Source organism: Cnephaeus nilssonii (assembly GCF_951640355.1).
Source record: "Cnephaeus nilssonii genome assembly, chromosome: 20".
In the NCBI taxonomy this organism is placed as follows: Eukaryota; Metazoa; Chordata; class Mammalia; order Chiroptera; family Vespertilionidae; genus Cnephaeus; species Cnephaeus nilssonii.
The window spans coordinates 6801066-6825444 of NC_137091.1; the positions used below are offsets into that span (position 1 = coordinate 6801066).

At 59.4% G+C, this 24379-nt stretch overlaps 1 protein-coding gene across 1 annotated transcript; it reads left to right on the forward strand.

Moving 5' to 3' along the window:
- Window positions 1-15131: 15131 nt before the first annotated feature.
- LOC307092448 (ATP-binding cassette sub-family C member 12-like) lies at window positions 15132-19295 on the forward strand (the record flags this gene model as incomplete). The annotated part of the gene is made up of 5 exons (XM_079759741.1): window positions 15132-15228; window positions 15969-16114; window positions 17589-17702; window positions 18935-19099; window positions 19203-19295. The coding sequence occupies 5 exons, from the start codon at window positions 15132-15134 to the stop codon at window positions 19293-19295; spliced, it is 615 nt and encodes a 204-aa protein (XP_079615867.1).
- Between the last annotated feature and the right edge of the window lie 5084 nt (window positions 19296-24379).

The following is a 24379-nucleotide window of genomic DNA, read 5'->3' on the forward strand; positions in this document are numbered from 1 at the left end:
CGCCTCTAACTCCCAGGAGCAGTGCCAGCTGTTGGCGCCCCCTGGTGGTGGGAACCCTGAGGAGAGGGCCATCTATGGGATGGAGGTGGGCATGGGGCCCTCAGACATCAGGACAAAGCACTGGCCACGCCCTCCCTGGCCCAGGGACCACAGCAGTGTCTCCGGGTGCAGCCCGGGCGGCGGGTCTTCCTCACTGCGCTGACCTCTGACCCGCACGCCCACAGGTACCAGCACACGGTGCGAGTCTGCGCCCTCCAGGAGGACCTGAGCAGCCTGCCTTACGGGGACCTGACCGAGGCGAGTGGAGCGGGCTCGGCCCACAGCGGCATCGCCCGACTGCCCAGGGCCATAGGGCAGCCCAGCTCCGTCCACACCCGATGCCTCGGGGCCAGAACGGTGCCAGGACATGTGGGAAAGTCAGGTCCCCCTCCCCCCCCCGACCTCGGATTGTCACCTGGGCCTGTGCTCGGGGGATGGCACAGCGGAGGTGGCACCAACCCCACCTGTGTTGGGTCCAGCGTGGCTGCCCCTGGGATCACTTCCCATCTGCCTGTCACCCCAGGGAAGGTTTCTGGCCCACGCTGCCTGCCTGCCCCTAGGATGGCTCCATCCTCGGAGGATGGGGGTCCAGGTGCTGGTTTGTGGCTGGTCCGAGGGCCCCTGTCTGCCTCTGTGGGCCCAGGAGTACCAGGTCCCCTCCAGACACTGCCCTGGATGCTGGTCCCTCTGCTCCCAGCCACGCCTCCCTCTGGGGAGCCTGCCCGCTCCCCGAGCTTTCTGCCCTCCACTCTCTTGGCCCTCCCGATGGGACTGCACCTGGGACGGTGAGCCAGGCACCCCTCACTCGGTGCTGGGAAGAGCTGCACCCCAGTCACCTCTGCCCACAGGCTCCCAGCACCCCTGGGGCATGGGTGCTGTTGAGGTCCCTGCGGGGAAGGGGGCAAACTGGGGCGTGGTGACGAGCAGGCGCACTGCCCTGTCCGCAGATCGGGGAGCGGGGCCTCAACCTCTCGGGGGGGCAGAGACAGAGGATCAGCCTGGCCCGCGCCGTCTACTCGGACCGCGAGATCTACCTGCTGGACGACCCGCTGTCGGCCGTGGACGCCCGGGTGGGGAAGCACGTCTTCGAGGAGTGCATCCGGAAGGCGCTGCGGGGCAAGACGGTCGTGCTGGTGACGCACCAGCTGCAGGTGACCAGACCGCAGGACCGCCGGCCGGCATGGGTGCGGCACCCGGCGCTGCCGTCTCCTCTCCAGCCCTGGGCTGTCCTCAGCCGCACAGTCAGGGCGGCAGGGCCAGGGGACACGTGTGCCTCGCGGAGCCCGTGGCCCCTCCAGGCGGCAGGCGCTCACGGTGGCGGCTTTCCCCCTGCAGTTCCTGGAGTCCTGTGACGAGGTCATTTTGCTGGAAGACGGGGAGATCTGTGAGAAGGGGACCCACGAGGAGCTAATGGAGGAGAGAGGGCGCTATGCGAAGCTGGTGCACAACCTCCGGGGGCTGCAGTTCAAGGTAGCGGCGTGTGTGCGGGGGCCTGGGGGCCAAGGGCCTGGGGGCTGGGGCCTGGGGGCCTGGGGGCTGGGGGCCTGAGGGCTGGGGCCTGGGGCCTGGGGGCCTGGGGCCTAGGGGCCTAGGGGCCTGAGGGCTGGGTCCTGGGTCCTGGGGGCTGGGGGCCTGGGGCCTGGGCTCCGGGATCGGCCTCCCCTGGGGTTTCCGGCTGGGGCAGGTCTCGAGCTGCACCTGCAGAAGGCACTGGTTCTGTCCCCAGGACCCTGAGCACATTTACAACGCGGCGATGGTGGAGGCCCTGCAGGAGGGCCCCGCGGACAGAGATGAAGGTGCGGGTCCGAGCCGAGCTGGAGTCACGCCTCGTGTTACCTGGGGCTCGGTGGACACAGACCTCTCCCTTTCTCACCCTAGTTCTGGCTCCAGATGAGAAAGAGGAAGGAAAAGAATCCGATAGAGACTCAGAATTCGTAGACATCAAAGGTGCGTGCCACCTACTCCCTCAGCTCTGCGCGCCTCCATGCTGGCTGCGCACCCACCGCTCGGGACAGAGAAGTGGACGCGCAGTGCGTGTCTTTGGGGTGATCAATTCCATGGTTTACTGCAGGGTGAGCCTTGGGGTCAGCTGCCTGAGTCCGATCCTGGCTCATCCACTTACTAGTTTTCTGACTTTGAGCCAGACAACTTGCCCCCTGTGAACCTTAGTTTATCAACCTGTAAAATGGGGAAATAATACCAACCTCATAGGTTTTTGCAAAAGTTTTTGTAAAACTATTTTTTCATTGAGTTCAAAGAGGAAGGGAGAGAGACAGAGAGATAGAAACATCCATGATGAGAGAGAATCATCGACTGGCTGCCTCCTGCACGCCCCCCACTGGGGATCGAGCCTGAACCATGGATCACATGGATCACCTCTGGGCTGTAGGACCTGCCCTCACTCGGGATTCTCTACGTGGGATCAAGTCAGCTGGGCCTGCACATGCCTCCCTGTGGCCTTCTCCTGCCCCCCAGGCCCTCCAGCTCCTAAACGAGCTGCAGCCTTCGGAGCCTCCCCTCAGGACCATGACCCTCCCTGCCTCCCCAGGGCTGAGCGCACAGTAGGTGCTCAGTAAATAGTTCTCAAACGCCACCTGCCTCCCACCTGTCATGAGGACCAAACAAAATCAAAGGAGCGAAAGTGTGTTGGGAATTTGAAGGCGCAGGGAAAGGGCAGGAAGGGCGGAGCCTGCCCTGGGGGAGGCCTGGGGAATTGGGAGGGTTGCCTGGCCCACAGCCCCCCTCCCCCAGGGGAGCCCAGGACTGGTGTTTGTCCCCACAGCCCCTCTGCACCAGCTTGTTCAGACCCAGCCCCCCCGGGAAGGAGCCGTGACCTGGAGGACCTATCACACGTACATTAAGGCGGCTGGAGGTATGGCATCAAACAGGTTTCTTGATGCACTTTGCACTTAAAACTCCTCCTCCTTAGACGCCTGGGTTCACGTGTTTACGATTTCTTTAATAGCTCGTCTCTTTAAGCGAAGGCCATTTAGCAATGCTTCCCCCTCAAGAATCTAAAGTTGGACAATATGGCCTTTCCCACGGCATCACCCTTTACGGCCATCTAGGCTGCTGGGCTCTGTTTATCGGAAGGAAATGAGGAGGCGGCAGCGTAACCCAGCGGCGCGCCTCCGTGGCCTCCTCTCGGTCACTGAGCACTTCCCCCATCAGCTCGGGGTGCAAAGCACACCTCGATAGTCACTCCCCTTCCCTCCCAGCAAGACTGGGTGTTACCTGTTTGTTCCTAAAGAAGTCGGAGTCACTTCTATCTCAGTGTACATTGCTGGTTTTTCCAAAAGTTGACAACTTGGACCTACTTTTCAACCAGGTGGACAGGTGCCCCCACGTGGGTTCAGGGGCCCAACCCCAGACCCGTCCCGCCAGCCTGGAGGGCGGCTCCCAGGGGGGGCCTTTCCCTGCAGGTTCCCATCTCCATCAGCCTGGGCCCAGGGAGCCGGCCGGCTGCGCCCTGCACCGCGGACTCTCCGTCCCTTGCAGGCTACCTCCTCTCCCTCTTCACGGTGACGCTCTTCCTCCTCATGATCGGCAGCACCGCCTTCAGCAACTGGTGGCTGGGCTTTTGGCTGGACAAGGCCTCTGAGGTGAGTGGCCCTCGGGCACCGGCAGACGCTGAGGAAGTGGCTCCAGGGAGCCTGACCCCACCCGACGCCCCGCGAGCTCGTCCTCCCCTTGTGGCCCCGGCTCACCCCGAGCGGTTCAGAGCCTGCAACCCCTTCCTCTTGTCAAGACAAAGGGCATCGGGGTTCTGTGTGCCACCTTCCATCTTTTTAAAAAATCTATTTTATTAATTTCAGGAGGAAGGGTGAGGGAAAGAGAGAAACATCAATGATGAGAGAGAATCATTGATCAACTGCTTCCTGCACACCCGTTTCCCCCCCACCACCCCCCTTCCGGGGATCAAGCCCACAACCCGGGCATGTGCCCTTGAGCGGAATAGAACCCGGGACCCTTTACTCCGCAGGCCAATGCTCTATCCACTGAGCCACACCAGCTAGGGCCCACCTTCCGTCTTTAAAGGACTGGCCGCGAAGGGTGTGCTAGGCAGACCCAGCAGGTCTGTGGGTCACGAAGGTGCAGGGCAGGGTCCGTTCTGCAGCCTCTGAGGAGAGGCTGAGGGCGCTGGGGAGCCTCGACCAGGTCTTCCTGCCTCTCAAGGGGAACTGGCAACGTGTGGTGGACCCTGCCCCGTGCAGAGGGCTCCACCCTCCATGGCTCTGCTCCCCAAAGTCCATCTGGCTGTGCGCAGGCCGCTGGGGGTCTCTGCCTCCGAGGCTCTCGCCTGGGCCGGCCCCTCCTGGGAAAGACGGATCCACCCGCTCTCGATTCAGCTCGCCCACTGTTAGCCAATGCTCTCCTGGAGCCTGGGGAGCGACGTGGGGTTGCCTGCCCATCTGCCAAGGTTACATTTGGGCACAGTCCTGTTGCCGTGACAACCAGTGAGGAGGCACTGGGGGATTCGGGCAGAGAGAGGCGTTGCAGCCCCTGGAGTCAGCCGTTCCCAGGGGAGCAGGGGGAGGGGGGGCGCTCTGTGCTGCTGGAGAGCCATCCCTGCAGCCCCTCCCAGGGCCTGGCGTGCTCTCGAGAGCCTCCGCCTGGAGGGCCCGGGTTCGGTCAGGGGCAGGCTCCTGGGCAGGGCCAGTGGCCGAGGGAGCAGGCAGCGAAGGCAGACCCGTGTCTGCCTGTCCTCCAGACGGGGCCCAGCCGGAGGCACAGCGGGGCCTCTCCTCGGTTAGCCCCTGGGGATGCACTTGCTTTTAGGGGTGTCCGGCCACCTCTGGTTTACATCCCGCGGGTGCTGTCACCAGCAGAGCGGCGTTTAGAGAAAGATGCTCCTTTGCTCCCCAAAGGCAGGCGTGCCTTTTTGCACGCAGCTCGCAGGGAAGCGGGACGGCCAGTTTCTCCGGAGGAAGAGATGGACGACCTCTTCCCAGAACTGTTGCAAACATGGGGCTGTCTCTGGAGGATGGAGCCACGCGGGCTCCCTGGCCACCCCAGAGCCCTTGGCTCAGCAGGCTCCCCTCCCCACTGGGGACTGCGGCACAGCGGCCTGAGCACAGGAAAGGGAGGGGCCTGGCACTGGCCTACCACCCCGAGACCCCGCCCCCCGGGCCAGGGCCTCCCCAAGGCCTGCTGGCTCCTGCCAGACAGCGGCAGCGTGGGGCACATGTCCTTGCTCCTGTCGCCCTCCTGGCCCGGCGTCACCTCCAGTGTCCTGAGGCTCGGCTGGCTTCTGGGACAGCTGCCCTGAGCCCGCCTGGCTTGTCTCCTTTGCTTCCCACGGACCGTGCCCAGCCTCCTGAGCCAGGAGCCCCTTGGGGTCCTGGTGACGCGTGCAAAGCACAGACACCCGCAAAGGGCACTGACCTGGTTTCACCCGACTCATTCTCCACAATAACAGCCTCTTTCATTCCCTCTTTCTGCAAAACGCCCCCCACCCCCCTGGCAGCTCACCAATTCGCGGTGATTTTTTTCTTGCTTTTCTCCCAAGATGACCTGCGGGCCGCAGAGCAGCAAGGGCCCGTGTGAGATCGGCGCGGTGCTGGCGGACACGGGGCACGGCGTGTACCAGTGGGTGTACGCAGGCAGCATGGTGTCTGTGCTGGCGTTCGGCATCACCAAGGGCTTCACCTTCACCAAGACCACCCTGATGGCGTCCTCCTTGCTGCACGACCGTGTGTTTGACAAGGTGCGCCCGGGGCCCCTACGTAACCGCTGGGTCAGCCACCAGGGCTCACTGAGCGCCTGCAGGCACAGGCGCTGTGCTGGGCTCACGGAACTGACCGTGGCGTCGGGGAAGCGCCTCCCAGGATCTAATTACAACAGGGGAGCGAACTCCAGGGAACTCGGGGTGGGGGGTCGTGGGCCCTAGGGACAGGCTGGGGGTGCCCAGGGAGGTTCCCCGAGGAGGCCACACCGGAGCAGACATGAGCAGGCCAAGAGGGCACCTCCTGCTCCAAAGAGCCCGCTCCATCGAGGGCCCCAGGAAGGGCCTGGCCGGGGCACAGGTGCAGCCCATCTCGGCACAAGATCCCTCCTCCCTCCGAAGGGGCCCCAGGCTGCGCGGGGTTTGGAAGGGAGCTGCGTGCACACGGAGGCCACAGAAGGGGGGCTCCCTCACCTGCCCAGCACGCTGGCGCCTCACGTGGGCCCTGGAAGGAGGGTGGGGCCCTGCGCTCACCACCCCAGCCCAGCAGGGGGGCGAGGTGTAACAGGCGCGCCCCCCGAACCCCGGACTCTCCCACGCGGTGCCCGCAGATCTCGCAGAGCCCGATGAGCTTCTTCGACATGACGCCCAGCGGCAGGCTCATGAACCAGTTCTCCAAGGACATGGACGAGCTGGATGTGAGGCTGCCCTTCCACACCGAGAGCTTCCTGCAGCAGGTCTTCCTCGTGGCCTTCATCCTCGCGGTCCTGGCCGCCGTGTTCCCCGCCGTCCTCCTGGTGCTGGCCTGCCTCGCCGTGGGCTTCCTGGTGCTTCTATGGTAGGTCGAGGCGCCGTGGTACGAGGAGAAGCACGCCGACCCACGCAGGTCTGGTCCCGCTGCACAGAGACCAGCCATCCATCGCAGGCGGCACTGCATCCTGTGTCCTGGAGCCCCATCCTCAGGGCAGTTGCACCCCGTGGAGGGTTCGGTTTCAAAGTCGGCTCCTGCCCGGCCGGTGTGGCTCAGTGGTTGAGCGTCGACCTGTCACGGTGCGATTCCGGGTCAGGGCACAGGCCCGGGTTGCAGGCTCCATCCCCAGTGTGGGGCGTGCAGGAGGCAGCCGATCCATGATTCTCTCTCATCACTGATGTTTCTCTCCCTTCCTCTCTGAAATCAATTAAAAAATATATTAAAAAATCACGTTGGCTCCCAAGGCCACCAGGAGGTTTGCTCAGCACGACCTTCGATGTCGCCTTCAGAAACCAACACACGGCGGCTGGCCCAGCTCTTCCTCCCTAATTGGAAAAGATCCCTTCCCTGCTCGGTGCCGCGGGGGCAGCTATATTTAGAGGCAGCACCGAAGGAAAGATTCTTCTCAAAGACTAAACGACATCCTGTGCAGCGAGCCTCTCACACCGAGGAGCACCCAGAACTGAGACCACAGGGCAATGGCTCTCATTTCTGGACCAACACTTACCAGATGCCCCTGTCACACACACACACAACACCAGGATGGCCCCTCCTGGAGAAGGGGGGAACCTGCATGCGCTGAGAGGAGCCCTGAGCCCAACCTGCCGCCCTCTTCCTCTCCCCGCAGCATCTTCTACAGAGGAGTCCAGGAGCTCAAGAAGGTGGAGAATGTGAGCCGCTCACCCTGGTTCTCACACATCACCTCGTCCATGCAAGGCCTGGGCATCATCCACGCCTACGACAGGCGGGAGGACTGCGTCACCAAGTGAGTCCCGGCCGCAGCCCTGCCGCTCACCTTCCTGACCCGACGGGAGGTCACAGCCAAGCATGCAGGGCTTCTCTGGGCTGCTGGGGACTCGCAGGAGGAAGAGCCGGCAGAAGGGAGGAGGAGCCCTCGCAGACACCCGCCTTTCTTCCCGGTGTCTGGGGCCCCAAAGATGTGAGCTCCTTCAGTGACCACCTCAGCGTGGGATTTGACATATTTTTTCACACTACAAGCAAAATGTGTTCAATTTAGGAAAACAGCAGACAACAGAAAACAGAAAAATAAAAAGTCACGCACAGGTCCCCACAACCCAAATCCTATTAGTAACGTTACATATTTCCTTCCAGTCTTTTTTTCCTCTCTGGAATGCTTACAACCATTGTTGTCCAGCTTTACTTTTAAGTAGCATCTCTTATGTCATTACAGTCGTTGTCAAGGTCATTTTCAATAGCCACTGAGTGGACAGACTAGTGTCCTTCTTTATAAAGCGGGGGAACCAGATTAGAAAACCTCTCAGGAGTCTTGCAGCTCCAAACTTCTAAAACACAATAAACCACACACAAGCGCTGGGTGTCAATCACAGTAGACTCACTGTGGGAGCAGCAGCTCCCAGTTTTAGGAGCTTAACACGCAGGTTTGTTCCCCCTGCAGTCACAATGAGTGGGGTCCATGCGGGGGTAGGGACGGTGCTCCGGATTCAATACACAGTCTCCTTCCAGGGGCACTTTTCCATCACCAGGGCTCTGGGCACAGTCTCCAGGGTCCTGGAGAGAGAGTTGGGTGGAGGACCCATGTGACACTTTTATGGGTTCAACCCCAATGAAGATGCTCATCATTTCTGCACGTTCATTGGCCAGCGTTCAGTCACATGGGCTCACCTAACTGCAAAGGAGGCTGGGAAATGTAGTCCGACTGTGTCCATGGGAAGAAAAGGAAATGGAGTTTGGTGAACCTACAGCAGTCTCTGTCACATACTAGATCTCTGGTAGTTTTGTTTCTTCTTTACTGACGCACCATGTACTGCTCTTCACTAGATCCTGGAGTGACGAGAGTTTTTGTCTTCTATCTCTTCCTTCCCTACAGACCTAGCACACACTTCAACGTTTGCATCTAATTCTCTTTCTCTATCTGCCCTTGGCCACCCGGGCTCTCCATGGGGATTGGCATCCTTGTCTTTGGTTCAGTCCTCAGCTGGTCCTGTCACCAGTTTGACCGAAAGTCACGTGTCAACAGCCCCGCACCACACAGCGGGCCTCCCAGTGTCTGTCCGAGGAGCCGTTCCCTGACTCCTGACAAACGGAACAGTTCTGAGCCCTGTCTCCTCAAGGCCTCCACGAGGCTCGGAGGCGGAGAGCCCTGAGTGGATGGACGCGTCTCCCCTCTTTCAACACGCTCTGGTCTGTCGTGGACTTTCTGGAGCACTTTCTGGTAGAAGTACTGCTCCTGCCAACAGACAAAAATGCTAGCCACACGTGAGCAAGAGGCGTGGGGTCAGATTCCAATTTGATCCAATTTCTGCGTCTGCACGACCTACCCCCCTCACAGCGAGACCCCGGATGACTGCCAAGTCCCGGAAGCTGTCAGTGGAGTTTGTAGGTTGTATGGCGACACCACAGAAACACCGTGGTGTCTGCAAGAATACTTGGCCTAAGCCCTGGGGACCGGCAGGAGGAGGGGCCGCAGGACCCCACCCGGCTGGTCAGAGGGGCCTCGGAAGAGAACCTCTGAGCAGCCTTAGGACAGGAGGGAGCAGCAGGGCCCCAGGATGGTGGTGGCCGAGCCGCAGGGGGGAACCGTAGCTCTCTGGGGGGTTAAATGTTGAAAGGCTTTCACTTCCCCCCAATAGTTTCTACCAGCTGTTCCAAGCAGGCCAGGGAAACTTCCGTGGCAATTGGATCCCATTTCTCTCTTGGTTACGGGTTAGCTCAGTCCGGTTAAGATTTCCATCCTGAATGTATGGAAGACACAGCCCCCTCTCCCCAGGGCTGGGCCAGGTCAGGCTGTGCTGAGTGCACGTGTCCCGGCTTGGGGGGCGGGGGGCAGGTGGGAAGCACCTGGTCTGTTCTCTTACACACCCTCTCCCTTCCTCTCTGATGTCTACGACAGCAGATTTCCAAGAGCGCGGACAGATGTTTGTTTCTGTAAAAGTGTGTTCGCCCTTGAAGAATGCCCTGGCCTGCTCTCTCCAGGAGCCCGGAGCCTGATCCACGGCCGCCCACCTGATCCCATCTGCCTGGCTCTTAATTTCAGGTTTAAGATGCTCAACGATGAGAACTCCAGCCACCTCCTGTACTTCAACTGCGCCCTGCGCTGGTTCGCCCTGAGGATGGACGTCCTCATGAACATCGTCACCTTCATCGTGGCCCTGCTGGTGACCCTGAGTTTCTTCTCCGTCAGCGCCTCCTCCAAAGGCTTGTCCTTGTCCTACATCATCCAGGTACCGCCTGGGGTAGGGGAGGGCTCGGCCTGGAGGCTCTTGCATAGAGTGCCTGAGGGAGGGCAGACCCAATAGAGAGCCCAACTAGAATGGGGTTGGACAGTAGAGAGAGCTTAGCGGCTCACATCATTAAAGGCCTGGCAGCTCAGGCACGGATGGGTCGTGACCCCCGGCTGAGTGGGCCTCAGGCACGAATGGGCCATGGCCCCCAGCTGAGTGGGCCTCAGGCACGAATGGGCCATGGCCCCCAGCTGTGGCCTCCTTGGTGATGCCCTTCTTCATGGCTGTGGTGACCAGCAGCCTCGGCGGCAAGCATTCCCTGCCTAGGGTTTTTGGGCTCATGTCGGCGCCCCAGAACTGATGAGCAGCTTGGTGGGATCGGGGTCATTGGTTTAGGCCCAGAGGTGGAGTCACACCCCATCCGACCCCCGAGGCACAGAGTTGCCCCGCATGAGGAGCGGGAGGAGAATGCTGGTGAGGCCGCCGCCCGAATGCTAGGTTTCAAAGGGTTCTACCTAAGGTGCTATTCTGGGAGCCCCATTCATTGGTCCATGACAATATCACTGACTTCTCCCTGGGATTGCTTTGGGGTCTTTTTCTTTTGAAAAGTAACAATAGTGAGTCACATGCCATTTACGATGTCTCAGATCCTGTAACATAAATTAACGCACGTGTCCCCCAATAGCCATGGAGATCGGCAGTGCCATGACCCCATTTCACAGGTGAGGAGACCGGATCAGAAAGCCTTGCCCAGGACCACACCTGCCTGCCAGGTGTGAGAGCCAGGACTTGAAGCCAGGCCATCTGGTCCGATCCCATCTGAGCCTCACTCTCCTTCCTTAAATGAGCCCCCTGTCCTCCCGGGAAGCTTTGCCGAGGCAGCCCCACCTCCGGGCTCTGACATTCCGGACGATGAGTCTGGGGCCTTCTTCCATTTCTCTGCCCACGGCGGTGGGTATTTTACACCGAAGTCAAACCTCTCTTCAAGGTGGAAAACGTCTCCTTTTGTCTTGCTCCTCTTGATAATGCCCTCCGCTCCCACTCCCGCTTTCTCCCTCTGTGACTCCTCCCGGGTGGGTACCGAGTTTCTGGCCTCCACCGTTTCTCGTTTCCTTTCTTTTACCTCAGTCTCCTGTCCTTGTCTTTCATCTTCCCTCTGGAACTTTCCTTAGCTTTGGCGTTCGGCCATTCCTTGGACTTGCGCGTATGGCAACCATATGTCCATATATTTAATTCCCGCCCACTCTCTCGGGGAGTCTAGGTGACTGTGTATGTATCTTTTAATGTCCCCGAGCGTATTAACGAGAGGTTCCCTCCCAGGGTCCGTTCTTTTCTTTACCCGGTCCCTGCGCGTCTATGCCGTGGGCTGCGTTTGTAGGATTCTCGATCCGTTTGTGCTTGAGGAGGAGGGCCGGACAGGAGGTGTGTTCAGGGCTCTTCCTGCTTTAGCCTGTGCCTGGAGGGGTGTGGGCGGGGCGAAGGCTCTTCGCAGGCTGGCTTTGCTTCAGGAGAGCAGCCAGGGAGCTGGTCTTCCGCCCCCGAATGCTAGATTTTAAAGGGTTCTATCCAGGGTACTACTCAGGGAGCCCCCTCATTCCCGGGAGTTCACGCGATGTCTTTAGAGAAGTGTGCGTGTGACCAGGTGTCCCGCTCCCTCTGGTTGGGACTCAGCAGAAGGGGAGGAGACAGTCCCGAGGAGCCTTGTCTGCAGACAGGCTGTTACTTGGCCTCTTTGTGGCCCTTCTCCACCGGAGCCCCCCTGGTTCTGCGAGGGGCGCCCCTGGTTCTGCAAGGGGTCCCCCTGCTTCTGCGAGGCCGTGGTCCCTGAGCCCCGCAGGACGCTCTGCTTCGCTCCAGCACAGCTCCTGCTCGTGCCAGCTCCCAGAACCTGTAGCTCTCTCACGCAGCGACACCGCCCCCCCCGCCCCCCTTCTTGCTGTGAAAGCCCCATTCTTTTTGGGATATTGGGTATCACCTTAATGGTGTTTTGGGAAGGAGGAACAAAAACATATTCTCAGGACGCGCTCTTACGTGGGGAAAAGGGAACTTCCGCGTTGACAGATGCTGGCATTCACAGTAAAATACGAAACAGATGATGCTGAACCCATGTTCTCACTCCAAGTGGAACAGCTTTGCTCGGCTGAGGTCACGCTGTGGGGGTACCATCAGCTTCCGCAGACTGTCTGCAAGCACTCGGGGAGGACTGTGCACACACTGAGATCTCGGGATGCTTATGGAGCACAGGCCCCTTTCGGAGAACACGGAACCCCAACCACAGAGTGTCCCCCGGGAATGGAGAGGCTCCCCGATGGGTGGGAAACTGGTGTGACGTCTGTGGTGTGGAGAGAGAATGGAAAGGAACATCGACTAATGTCACGGAGGGAAACCCGCTGGGGCCAATTCTAAACCGGCGGAGGGCGGCCCGAGGTCTTAGGAGCTGATGCCCCTGAACTTCAGTGTGCAGATGCCCTTCCCGAGGTCAGGGTTCACTGGCACACCACCAGACCCCACCCTGAGTGCATGGCTGTGCCCTGGTGGGACATGTCCCCGCCCTCCGGGAGCCTGTATCCCCGTTGGCTCTAGAGGGTACCAAGTGGGGTGGCATGAGGAGGTGCCCAACTCCACGAGTGAGGAGACTTGGGAAATGCTCTGCGTTATGCAGACGACCAAGTGGGGTAATGTGGCTGTCAGCAGGGAAGTGACATTGGACCTGATAGAGACCTGCCGGGAGGTGACTTCCAAGCGGAGACTTGAATGATAAAGAGCCAGCCGGGGAAGACAGAGGCAGAGGCAGGGGCAGGGGAGGGGCCAGGGAACGCCCCAGGGGCTGGCAGGAACTGGGAAGTCCACGTGGCCTGAGCAGAGCGGTGGACAGTGCGTCCTGAGGGGGCCTGTGCAGGTGCCAGCCGTGGGCAGGTGCCTGTGGATGACCTTATGAAGTCACACCCCAGTCTGGGCCTAGATCCTCTCATGTGGGAAGCAAGCAGCTGGGCTCGGTGCCCCTTCGACCTCTGATCCCCCGTGATGCCTCCGGGCTGCGGTGGGTAAGGCAGGGAGGGCAGGCAGGTGCAGGACCCCGAGGGGCAGCTAGGGGCCCATGGCTGGCCGTCTGCAGGCTGGGAATCCGGCTCACAGCCCACTGCTCCAACCAGGAGGCGGCGATCAGGTGGAAGGTGGGGGGCTGGCTGTCACCATCTGGAGGCCAGGGAAAAGCAAGCACCATGTTTCTAAACACAGAGGGAGTGTTTGAAGACACACCCACCCACCACCGGAGCCTCATTGCTGGCACTTGGCTGGGAACCAGGCTGCTGTGTGCGAGGTGCTGGGAGGGCGGGGGGCGGGGGGGACCGCTGGGCCCTGACAGCTGCTTGCTCTCGCCTCAGCTCAGCGGGCTGCTGCAGGTGTGCGTGCGCACGGGGACCGAGACCCAGGCCAAGTTCACCTCCGTGGAGCTGCTCCGGGCGTACATCTCGGTAAGAGGCCAGTGGAACGAGCTAACGGGCAGAATTCATGGGCTCATCTGATCTTTTTACACGTGAAGGGATCTTTTTAAAAACTGAACTCAGACCACAACCTCTCTTCTCAAAACCCATGTTTACAACACAGTCTGAGGCCCTTGATGTTGAGAGAGGTTCTTTTTTAAAAGCCATTTGCTCAGGGCTGTTTCCGTAGCAGAAGAGAGAAGTCAGTGGCCTCCCTTAGTCTAACTCTTCTTCTAAAACTTTTATACCCAACTTACAAATGAAAAGAAGGCTAGTTAATTCTAGCAATCATTTTTAAAGGCCTTTCAATAGCATTTGGCCCTTTTACAAACTTAATTAAATACTTAAAAACTGCATTTTAAAATTGAATCGATTACCTCTCCTTTGTAAGTACCCCGATTATCTGATTTAACAACACACACCCCCCGAGGTTACACGCAGCTAATAAATGTAGATTTAGGTAACTCACTTATAGCTTTGTCGTTGCCTAACAATCCCAATGCTGTATTATATATAAACTTAAAATCATGTTTAAATAAATTATTCCATTATGATTTTAAGTTAGAGTCACAAGTCCAGATGTTACTAATATTATGAAACCTTAAAACACCAAATATTCAGATTCCTTAAACTAAAAATATTACTGTGACACTGTTGCTTCTCTCAAATACTTTTATTGTTAACTAGAGGCCCGGTGCACTGGGGGCGGCTGGGGAGGGTGTCCCTCAGCCCAGCCTGTGCCCTCTCACAGTCTGGGAGCCCTCAGGGGATGTCCGAATGACAGCTCCTGCGTTAAGCATTTGCCCCCTGGTGGTCAGTGCGCATCATAGCGACCGGTCGTTCTGCCATCCGGTCTATTTGCATATTGGCCTTTTATTATATAGGATTCTACACCTTCCATGGGTTCCAAACACTTGCTCATTTCCTTGGCTAACTGGGGTTGCTCGTGGACCAGGAATGTGGCTGGCCCGCCACCCCAGGGGGCACATGGGAGCCCTGTTTCTCACCCCCAATGGGAACTTCTTACCTTCGGGGGCGGGTCGCTCTGTCCCTACTTACACCTCGCATTCCCTGGCTCTTTGGAAACGTAACCATCCTTTCCACGGGTTCTAAAGGCTCTGAACCGACACGCTGCACCCCGCCCTCTTCCTGCTCCGACCCCGTGGTGACTCACAGACGCCCGTCCCCTGGGTTACACAGCTTCCAGGCCGCGAGGGCGCGCTGCGGACACGTGCCCCGGCCCACAGGGCCCCAAGCTGTCCCTGGTCGTCGTCCATCTCTACTCTCCAAGCTTCAGCCACTTCGGTTCTTTCTCTGCCTCCCGCGCCCCAGTTTGCTCTGGCCTCAGGGCCTGTGCCCTGGAGACCCTCTCAAATCCCCGTGTGGCGGCACCTCCTCAGCCTCCCTGGTCTCAGGCCCTCCTCCCCCTTCAGTCACCCCTCCCTCCCCGCGGTGAGCAGGCACCCTACATTCTATCACACGCCTCTGCTGTGTTGTCTTCGTGTCATCTTTTCTTCCCCATCACCTCGTTCCCATGGGCATGTGAGCTTCGTGAGTGCCGGGTCCTTATTGACCGAGTTGGCCATGAAGTCTCATACCTGGAACCGTGCGAACGAATGAATGAACTAACGAATGAACGAAGGTGTGTATTAACCCATCACGGTTCCTCTGCTTTGCAGGCCTGTGCTCCTGAAAGCGCCCAGCCCCTCCCAGCGGCGCCCTGTCCCCGGGACTGGCCCAGCCGCGGGGAGATCACGTTCAGAGACTATCGGATGAGATACAGGGACGGCACGCCCCTCGTCCTCGACGGGCTGAGCCTGCACATCCAGAGCGGGCAGACGGTGGGCATCGTGGGAAGAACAGGCTCTGGTGAGGACAGGCTCCACCGCTGCTTCCGGGTCGTCTCTGCACGGCCTCTGGGGCCGCCCGTCACGCAGCACCTCCGGCGGCGTCCCGGGCCGCAGACGGGCCGTGCTTCCCCCTCAAGTCTCTGCTGTAAATTACGGTTTCAGGTTGAATGGGTGTGTCAAGTTGGAAGCAAACACACACCAGTTTTTGAATTAATTACATGAGGACCATTCGGGAGAAATGAGACCCAGAGGATGAGCCGTGCGCACAGCCACTGCGGCAGGGGCGTTAGCGGTGTTGGGGCGGTTAGCCGTGTTGGGGCGGTTAGCGGTGTTGGGACGGTTAGCCGTGTTGGGGCGTTAGCCGTGTTGGGGCGGTTAGCCGTGTTGGGGCATTAGCCATGTTGGGGCAGTTAGCTGTGTTGGGGCGGTTAGCCGTGTTGGGGCGGTTAGCCGTGTTGGGGCGGTTAGCCGTGTTGGGACGGTTAGCGGTGTTGGGGCGGTCAATCGTGTTGGGTTAGGGTTAGCTGTGTTGGGGTGGTTAACCGTGTCAAGGCGGTTAGCCGTGTTGGGGCGCTTAGCCATGTCAGGGCAGTTAGCCATGTTGGGGCACCGCTGCCCCCCCCCCCCCGCCGCCCGGCATGGGCAGTTTTCTGTCTGCACATCCTCATGAGCATTCACTGCTTGAAAGGCGCCCCAGACTAGATACTTGGACACGATGGGAGCGTAACCTGATGTGTAACCTGCCCTCCCCGTCCCCAGGCAAGTCGTCGCTGGGAATGGCCCTGTTCCGCCTGGTGGAGCCGGCGGGCGGCACCATCCTCATCGACGGGGTGGACATCTGCACGGTTGGGCTGGAGGACCTTAGGACCAAGCTGACCGCCATCCCCCAGGACCCCGTGCTGTTTGTAGGTACAGTAAGGTAGCTGTTTTGATCGCTGTGCATCCCTATTTTCGGAGAGTGAAGTCAGACCGCAGGGAACTGTGGGAGGAGCCCACGGCGTGGCTGGCCGGGCCGGGCTGCTCTGCCCGAGGGAAGCAGCGTGCCCAGGGGCTGGCACCAGCTCCCCAGGGAGGCGTGGGAAGAGCCGCGAACTAGGGCCCTGAACATGACGTGTAGTTTACAGACCCCATCGCTAGCAAGCAGGACGCTCACACGCAGTGAACAGAATCCTGGCTCACGCCTGCGGCTCAGCATCCTATCAGGGTTGGCAACGGCCACTCTGAGGAGCCCCCGGCCAGTGCAAAAAACAAGCCGTTATCCCTCGGACTGGGGCCGGGCCGCTCTCACACCCCCTTGATGGGCTCTGAGGGTCCCGGGTCTCTTGGCCTGAGGTTGGTGTTTGATGGGCCGTCGCCCTGGGCTAAGTGAGCCCTGCCCCGGAGCCGCTGGGCCCCGACTGCCTCCGGCTCCCCCACGCGCTGCGGAGCCTGCTCCCCAGGCCTCTCAGCATCAGCTGACTCTCTGTTCCTCACGCAGGTTCAACCTGGACCCCTTTGAGAGCCACACGGACGAGATGCTCTGGCAGGTGCTGGAGCGGACGTTCATGCGAGACACGGTAGGGCTCGGGGTGTCCCGGGGAGTCTGGTTCACCCGTGCCCCCGGCACCTGGCCCGGGCTGACATGTGACAAGCCCTGGGCCAGCGTCTGGCCAGGCTTATTTGTTGGCCCCACACATGTGAGGGACACAAGCCTTGTCCACTGTTATGATTAAAAGCAATAACAGGTAAGAGTAGGTGTCCAGAGGCCAGCAGTCAGCCGAGACCTCCACCTGTGTCACAGCAGTGGGCCTGGCTGCCGCCCGCGGGCTGGTGCGCCTCCTCCTCTAGGGATGCAGAAATGAAGCCTCGGGGAGGTCAGGTGCAGGCTAGCGAGTAGCAGAATGGAGCCTCGAACCCAGGTCCACCTGACTTAGAGCCGAGGGAGGGCCCAACGGCGGGGCCGTAGCCTCACCTGCCTTGGGAAGCAATAAGCCCGGGTGGAGAGGGTGTGGCATCTCCAGGGGCTGCAGGCGGGAGGCTGGTGTGGCCGGCCCTGGGGCTGGCTCCGCCCAACGTTTCTGTTCTGTCCATGGAAACAAGCCCTGGAAGGAGTTAATACTTGTCTGCGCTCCTCCGGCCCATCGGGCCTCATCGGTATTCTTTAGGCGCAGCGTCGAAGGGGTGAAATCACGCTGCGATTCTAAATGATCAATGTCCGCCTACTCGCCGTCTTCCCCTGGAGCCCACTTGCAATGCTGAAGCGACTGTTGTTTTTCACTTTCTTCCCCGCAGTAAAATAAAGCCGCTGAGGAGTGCAGGAGGAGGGGGCAATCAATACAGACGACACAGGACGCTTTCATGCATCTTCAGTGCAAATGGGGCCTTCTCTGTGTTTTCCAGATAATGAGACTCCCGGACAAACTGCAGGCAGAAGTCACCGAGAACGGCGAGAACTTCTCAGTTGGGGAGCGGCAGCTGCTCTGCATGGCCCGGGCGCTGCTCCGCAACTCGAAAGTAAGGGGACAGCAGGAGAAGGACGGGTCGGACGCACTTCCCGCAGCGCCCTCCACCCGGGGGAGAGCCGCCTTTGTCTTTGAAAACCGACCCCCTTTTCTTAAGACAAAGTCGAGAGAGGAAAAAACCGAGTAACAGCAGCATTTCCACAAGGGCACCTGCCTCTCCCGGTCGGGCGGTCGTTCCCTGGGGAGCCCTGCTCTGGGATTCTGTCTTCCACGCTGTCTGGGTCTGAGAAAGCTCCCTCTCAGCGTCTTCCCTTTGTCCCTGATGGTCCGGGGCTGGTGCACAGGGCCCGGGACAGTCAAGGACATGAGGTCTGAGAATGGCAAGATGAGTGCTCGTTTTGCGTGGGGACGCGGACCGCCCTGCTGCGGGGCTGAAGGAGGGGCGCTGGTGCTGTCGTCTCTCACCTCTGAGCCCTGGGCGAAGTGGAGCCTTGGGTGTGCTCCCTAGATGCGCTAACGGCAGGAGGGGCCAGCCCCTCAGTGCTGACTGCCAAGCGAGGAAACAGAGCCCGGGGAAGCTGAGTGACTGGCCAGGGTCAGGCGGAGTGGCACTGTGGGAGGCAGAATAAGAGGCCCACGCCCTGACCCCTGGAACCTGAACTGTGTTACCTCAGCTGGGAAAGGGGCGCTGCCTAGTCCACTAGTTGAGGGTTTTGAGACGCGAGAGTCTCCCGGATTCCCCGGGTGGCCCCGGTCTTTATAAGAGGTAGGAAGAGAAGGAGATCTGACAATGGAGTGGAGGTGAGAAGGATGCCAGGAAGTGGCCGCGGGCCAAGGAGCGTGGGCTGCGTCCGGAGGCTGGAGAGGCAAGGGCCTGGTTTCTTTCCATTTGTGTGTGTTAAGCCTCTGAATTTGTGTGAATCTGTAAGAGCAGGAAGCTCATGTAAGTGTTGTTGTTCTGTTGCACGTGGGAGAAAGTCCTGGGTGCTTCTTCCTACCAGTTTGCAGGATCAGAATAAACCACTCACAAAGAGGAGTAAAGACTACACAATCTTGTTCCCCAGCCAGTCCCTCTGAAGAAGAAGAAGGTGGTGTGATGTGACTTTTATTTTTGCCATTCTTTTTCTAACCTTTTGAGATGGATACGTGCGTAGTGCATTACTTTTCAGCCCTTCTAAATCAATTAATCAATCAACTGATCCATCAATAGAGATAAAACTATGAATTTACCTCTAGGTACAGCTTTGGCTTACTGTGACTTTTACCATATTTCTTCCCCAACAGATCATTCTCCTTGATGAAGCCACTGCCTCCATGGACTCCAAGACTGACAGCCTTGTGCAGAGTACCATCAAAGACGCCTTCAAAGGCTGCACAGTGTTGACCATCGCCCACCGCCTCAACACGGTCCTCAACTGTGACCTCGTCCTGGTCATGGAAAACGGGAAGGTACAGCAGCCGTTGGCATCCCCTGGCTTCAGTGGTTTGGGCAGGAGGGGGTGGGGGGAAAGATATTCTCTGACAACTACAGCTCTCCTCCCCTGACTTCCAGGTGGTTGAGTTCGACAAGCCTGAAGTCCTTGCTGAGAAGCCAGGTTCTGCGTTTGCAATGCTACTTGCAGCAGAGAACAAAGTCCGAGCATAAAGGGGCCAGTGGACTAGGAGGAGGAGGACTTGGATGAGCCTGCGGGAGGAGGGCCCTCATCCCCGCAGGCAGCCCTGGTCCACGGCCTTCCCACCCCGACCCAGGCTGAGCTGAGCAGAGGTGGCTTCCCTGCCTCGCCGGGCCATGCCTCCTTACCTCACTGAGCAGCCAGGGCTGGTTGTGTGGTGAACAGAGGCAGATGAAGGTAGTGGGTTAACAAATGCCCCTTATATCCTAAAACCCCAAGGGCCCCTCATTGTCCTCATCAATACCATCTCTGTGCCTGAAAAGTAGCCACTTTCAGTTAAAAACTGGTCAGGCAAATTCCTAGGAGGGAGTTTGTAAAGATTTCCTGCCTCGTTGTCCGGAGGGAAAAGAGCTGAGTTTCTCCCCGTTTGACTTCTATCCACACGTATCTTGAGAGCGAGATGTGCGGTAACCACGCGTGTCTGTAGCACGAAAGACTGATTACAGTGTTCAGCAAAAAACCTTTAAAAAAATCATATTGCATGTGCCGTTTGATCCATGATAATAACCAGGAAAACAAGATGCTGGAGTTTCTCTATAAATGACATTTTTCTATCTTCTCTGCTGGTCATTAAAATGCAGTAGGAAATTAACCCACCCCGAAATGCCAACTTGCAATTCTTTCGCTGCCGGTCCCAGCGTCCGCACCGCTGCCTCTCACACCCTTGCTGCTCTCCCCACGGGCTCCGCAGTAACCCGCCGCTTTCTCACACCGCGAGGTTTGCTGACGGAGGCAGTGAAGACATGTTCCTGGAGCCCGGGAGTCAGAGCGGCTAATCACGGTGACATCAGGATAAAAACAAACTAAGGCCGGACGGGCTCTGTGCGGTGTTTGCCCAGGGCCGCCTCGGCCTGACGGTCTCTCACTCCTTAGGATCAAAGGCCCAAGGGGGCACTAGTTCCCGGGGAGCCAGCGTTCCCCGAAGGTGCACAGCACAGGGGAATCTCTTCCCCCCGCTGCAGCCTGCGGTCAGGAGGCCTCAGAAAGAACTCGCTGGTTCCATTCTCGCTCCTCGAGGGAACAGACCTGAAACTGGCCCAGGATTGTTGGTTAAAATGTAAAATGTTCTTTGCTGAGAGTTAGAATCACGCTGGCCAGAAGAGCAGGATTTAAAACGAACTGAAAAGGACAGGAGGCTGTTGGGGGTCAGGCGCACTGATCAAAGGAATCCCTTTCCTTCCAGCCCTGGGGGCAGCCACCTCCGGGTGCGGGCGGCTAACTCCGGCACTAACACCGCACGTGAACGCCGATTTCCACGGGAGGGTCGGCCTGCTCCATGACCTGCACGTCCCTGCACCGGCTGAAAATTCCCCTCTAGGGGGACCGCGGGGGGACCAAGGTCGTTTCTATGGTTTTAGCACAAAACACAGTGGGCCAGGCTGGCCTTCCCCTCAGCGCCAGGCGCCTCTGGGGCCCCGGGCCTCCTTCCCCTGGAAAACCACACGCAGGGAACCTACCTGTCTCACATGTCCTTCAAAATCTGTTCATGATGTTAACATGATGTTAACATGTAACTCCCATGTTACCCGTCTTCGCGGTACAGCCCGGCAGTGAATGCGCTTACAGGGTCGCACTGCCATGCCCACCACCGTCTCCAGACCTTGCTCATCAGCTCATCTGCCTGGAGGACACTGAGCCCCACCCCTCCTCCTCCGGCGCCGGGAACCCGATTCTACTTCCTGTCTCCTGCAAGTGGACGCCCAGAGCACCTGCCTTTTCGTGACGGGGTCGCTCCCCTGAGCCCCGTGTCCTCAGGCCTGTGTCAGCACTGCACCCCTCGGTGAGGCGTCCGGCCTCGCCGTGGGGTGACTGTGCCTCACGCTTGGTGATTGGGGGCCTTTTCCTGTGTCGAGGGCCTTGCCTTTCTGGCACCACAGAAGGCTCTTCACAGAAAAGACACTGCCCTGCTGCCTCGCACTGTTCTTCTCTGCTCCGGCGTCGTTTTAAAAAACGTTCTTACTGATCTCAGAGAGGAAGGGAGAGGGCAAGAGAGAAACATCAGTGAGGAGGGAGAACTGTGGATCGGCTGCCTCCTGCCGCCCCACCCTGGGGATCAACCCCGCAACCCAGTAGCCCTGACTGGGAATCGAGCCCTGACCTCCTGGTTCATAGGTCGACGCTCAACCACTGAGCCATGCGGCTGGGCCCAGAGTGGAACCAGAACTTTAGCTGAACGAGGGGAAGTGGGGTTTTTCCTTCCTGGACGGTAGGAATCTGAGGGCAGGCTCAGCCGGCAGGCCCGCGCCTGCTGCGGAACCTCACAGGGACAGAGAACATTCCATGGCTCCCAGGACGAGGCAGCCTCGCCGTCACGCCCAAGTTCACAGGTGCCTCTCTGCCACGGGGACGTCGGGCCCGTGCTGGAGGCTGACCCCTACCCCACCCCCACCAGTGCAGCCTCCTCAACCTACGTTATGAACATCTGCTCTGATGGGGGTCACCTTAGATCTCCCTACGAATCGACCTGTTTTCTAACCCAGCAGGCGTCAGGCCGCTTGAATGCCTCCGGCTCTGGAATCCATCCTGCTCAAGCCACGTTGTGGGAAAAATCGCCCCAGTCGTTTTCCATTCATCTCAGCGCTGAGCTTCCTGACATAACGGCGGGCCTGGGTGCCTCTGCCTCTGGCCTCACAGCTGGAGGAGGTCGGCACCTTCCCCCGCCGCCCTCCCCCGACTGCGATGCACACCATTGTCTCTGTGAGTGCCCTGGAAGCAGCTTAAGCCACACGCCGCACCTCAAGTGTGAGAACTGCGGTCCAAAGCAGGTCCTGTGACGGCAGATGAACCGGTCACCCACTTCCTGGCAGATGGGGAGTGTGTGTGTTGGGGGGTGTGATGGGGGCTCTGAGAGGCTGTCCCCGAGGAGCCGCACCCCAGTATTTGCAGGTGGCGGGATGTTCCTAGGCAATGTCTCCCACGCTGATCATTCATCGCATCCCAGATGGGGCGCTGTGATAAACAGGCCGGGCTGCAAGGAGCAAGGATCTGGGTCAAACTCATGATCACACAAAAGCCACAGAGGCCCCTCGATGCCACCGTTCCCATGATTCCCCTGCCCTGAGCCAGAGCATTCTAGGGTCGTCACTATTACTATTATGGACACGGGGGCTGGAGAGGGGGAAGTGTCGGCCAGCTGTTGGGGGCCTGCACACAGGTGGTGACTCCAGGGGCTGTGCTCTGACCACGGCCCTTCCACTGATCCCGACACTCGGCCCACATGAAAGCACGGCCCTCGGCCCTGTCCTGGTCTCCTCAGCCCTCTCCTGCCGGCCTCGGCTGTGAGTGGAAGCTGGACTAAGGAAGAAGGACCTGCCTGGGGTCTATGCCTTCTAACCAGGGTCATTCCTTGGTCAAGGCTGCGTAAATGGCAGAAACGGCCCGGGTCCTGGAGCTTGGCTGTGACCTTGGGCCGCGTCACAGACAGAGGTGTCCCAGCCCAGCAGGGACGAGCCACCTGCACTCTTGAATCCACACGCGGCTCCGAGGGCAGCTGCCCGGTGCTGGGGAGGCTGGGGCTCCACTCTGAACCAGCCAAGCTCATCACTCCAGAGGGGCGGGGCCAGGACGCCAGCCTCATTAGCAAAAGTCTCAACTGCCGACCAACACCAGCGCAAACCCCGTTTCTGCCAAAATTTTAGGCCAGAGACTCAAAGGCCGCGTTCCCACGGCCCCCTGGGAGCCGGGTCTCATTAAGGAAAGAGTCATTGTGCCCACAGCTCCCCAGAAGGACAGTGACTGCGCCTTTTCTGCAGCGCGGCTGGGACGCCGAGGAACTGGGTTATTCCCAGAGAGGCGCTCCGCCCGCCGTCCTGCCAAGAGCCCTGCCTCAGCGGCTGGGAAGTCACAAGGCGCCTCTCAGGGAAGGAGAGAGTCTGCCAAGATCAAGCTGCGCTGACCTGAATTCTGCCCCGCGCCTGTTTCAGGCCCCGATAGCCCCCTGGTCACCGGCACCGTCAGCCACCCCTCCGCCCGGACAGGATTCACGGAGCCTGCGGGCTCGGTCAGGCACTCGCAGCCGTGCCCACGTAGCCCTGGAGTTGCTGGCTGGGAACCCGGGGCCCACATCCGGACTCCGGTCAATTGGTCAAAAGTCAGCCAAGCATTTTCCGAGGCTCCGGGAGGCTCACCTGGGGAGACTTCGAGTGAAGCCTGCCCGTGACTCACAGAGCAGAAGACTGGGTTCGCCCCTTGGGGACCCACAGATCTGATTGAAAGTAATCTTCCAAACAATTACGTCGCATCTCTGGCTGAGAAGCTTCACCAGAGACGCTGATGTGCAGCTGACGCCAGAAGAGCTGTCGAGAGCAAGGAGTGTTCTGGAAACGGTGGGGATTGAACGGGAAGTCCTGGCCTCCAGGGACTCGCTGCCCAGGGGGAAATAAAGTGCAGCTAAGTCACTACGCACGTGAATGATGAAATAAAGATGTTCCAGGGCAGCACTTACTGGGGAGAAAGGGGGAGAGGGAGGGAGGGAGGAAGGGAGGGAGGGAGGGAGGGAGGCGGGAGAGAGGACTTGAGCGGGGAGTGGAAGGGACAGAGTTGAGAAGACGCCAGACATGAGGAGGCTCGAGTGCTCTGTGGGGAGACTGGGAACCGAGGAGGAACTCAGAGAGCGCGTGGGCCATTCCGCTGAAGTGGTCTCAACAGCCGCAGGGAAGCAGGTGGAACTGTGGTTCCCAGGAGCGGCGGCGAGACACAGGCTGGACTGACCGAGTCGGGGGGTGAGCAGGGGCGCCGGCTGCAAGGCCGGGCAGGGGCTGCGCTGACCATGGCCTGGAGCCTGCTGTGTGGGAGATTTCTAGAACTCCTCGCTGTGGGTCCCTGACCTTGACAGGACGGAGCACAGCGCCTAGAGCGAACAATGCTATATTACGCTGCGCACTGGAGAAGGTGAGGTTTGTTAAGAAGGTAGATCTGTTAAATTTTTGCCACGAAAAATAGGGGGGCACAGGAAGTGTGGTTGTGGTGGTGGTTTCACGGGGGTGTGCATATGCCAGACTCATCGGATCACATCCATTAACTGTGCAGTCCTCAGAACATCAGGTGTGTCTCAATA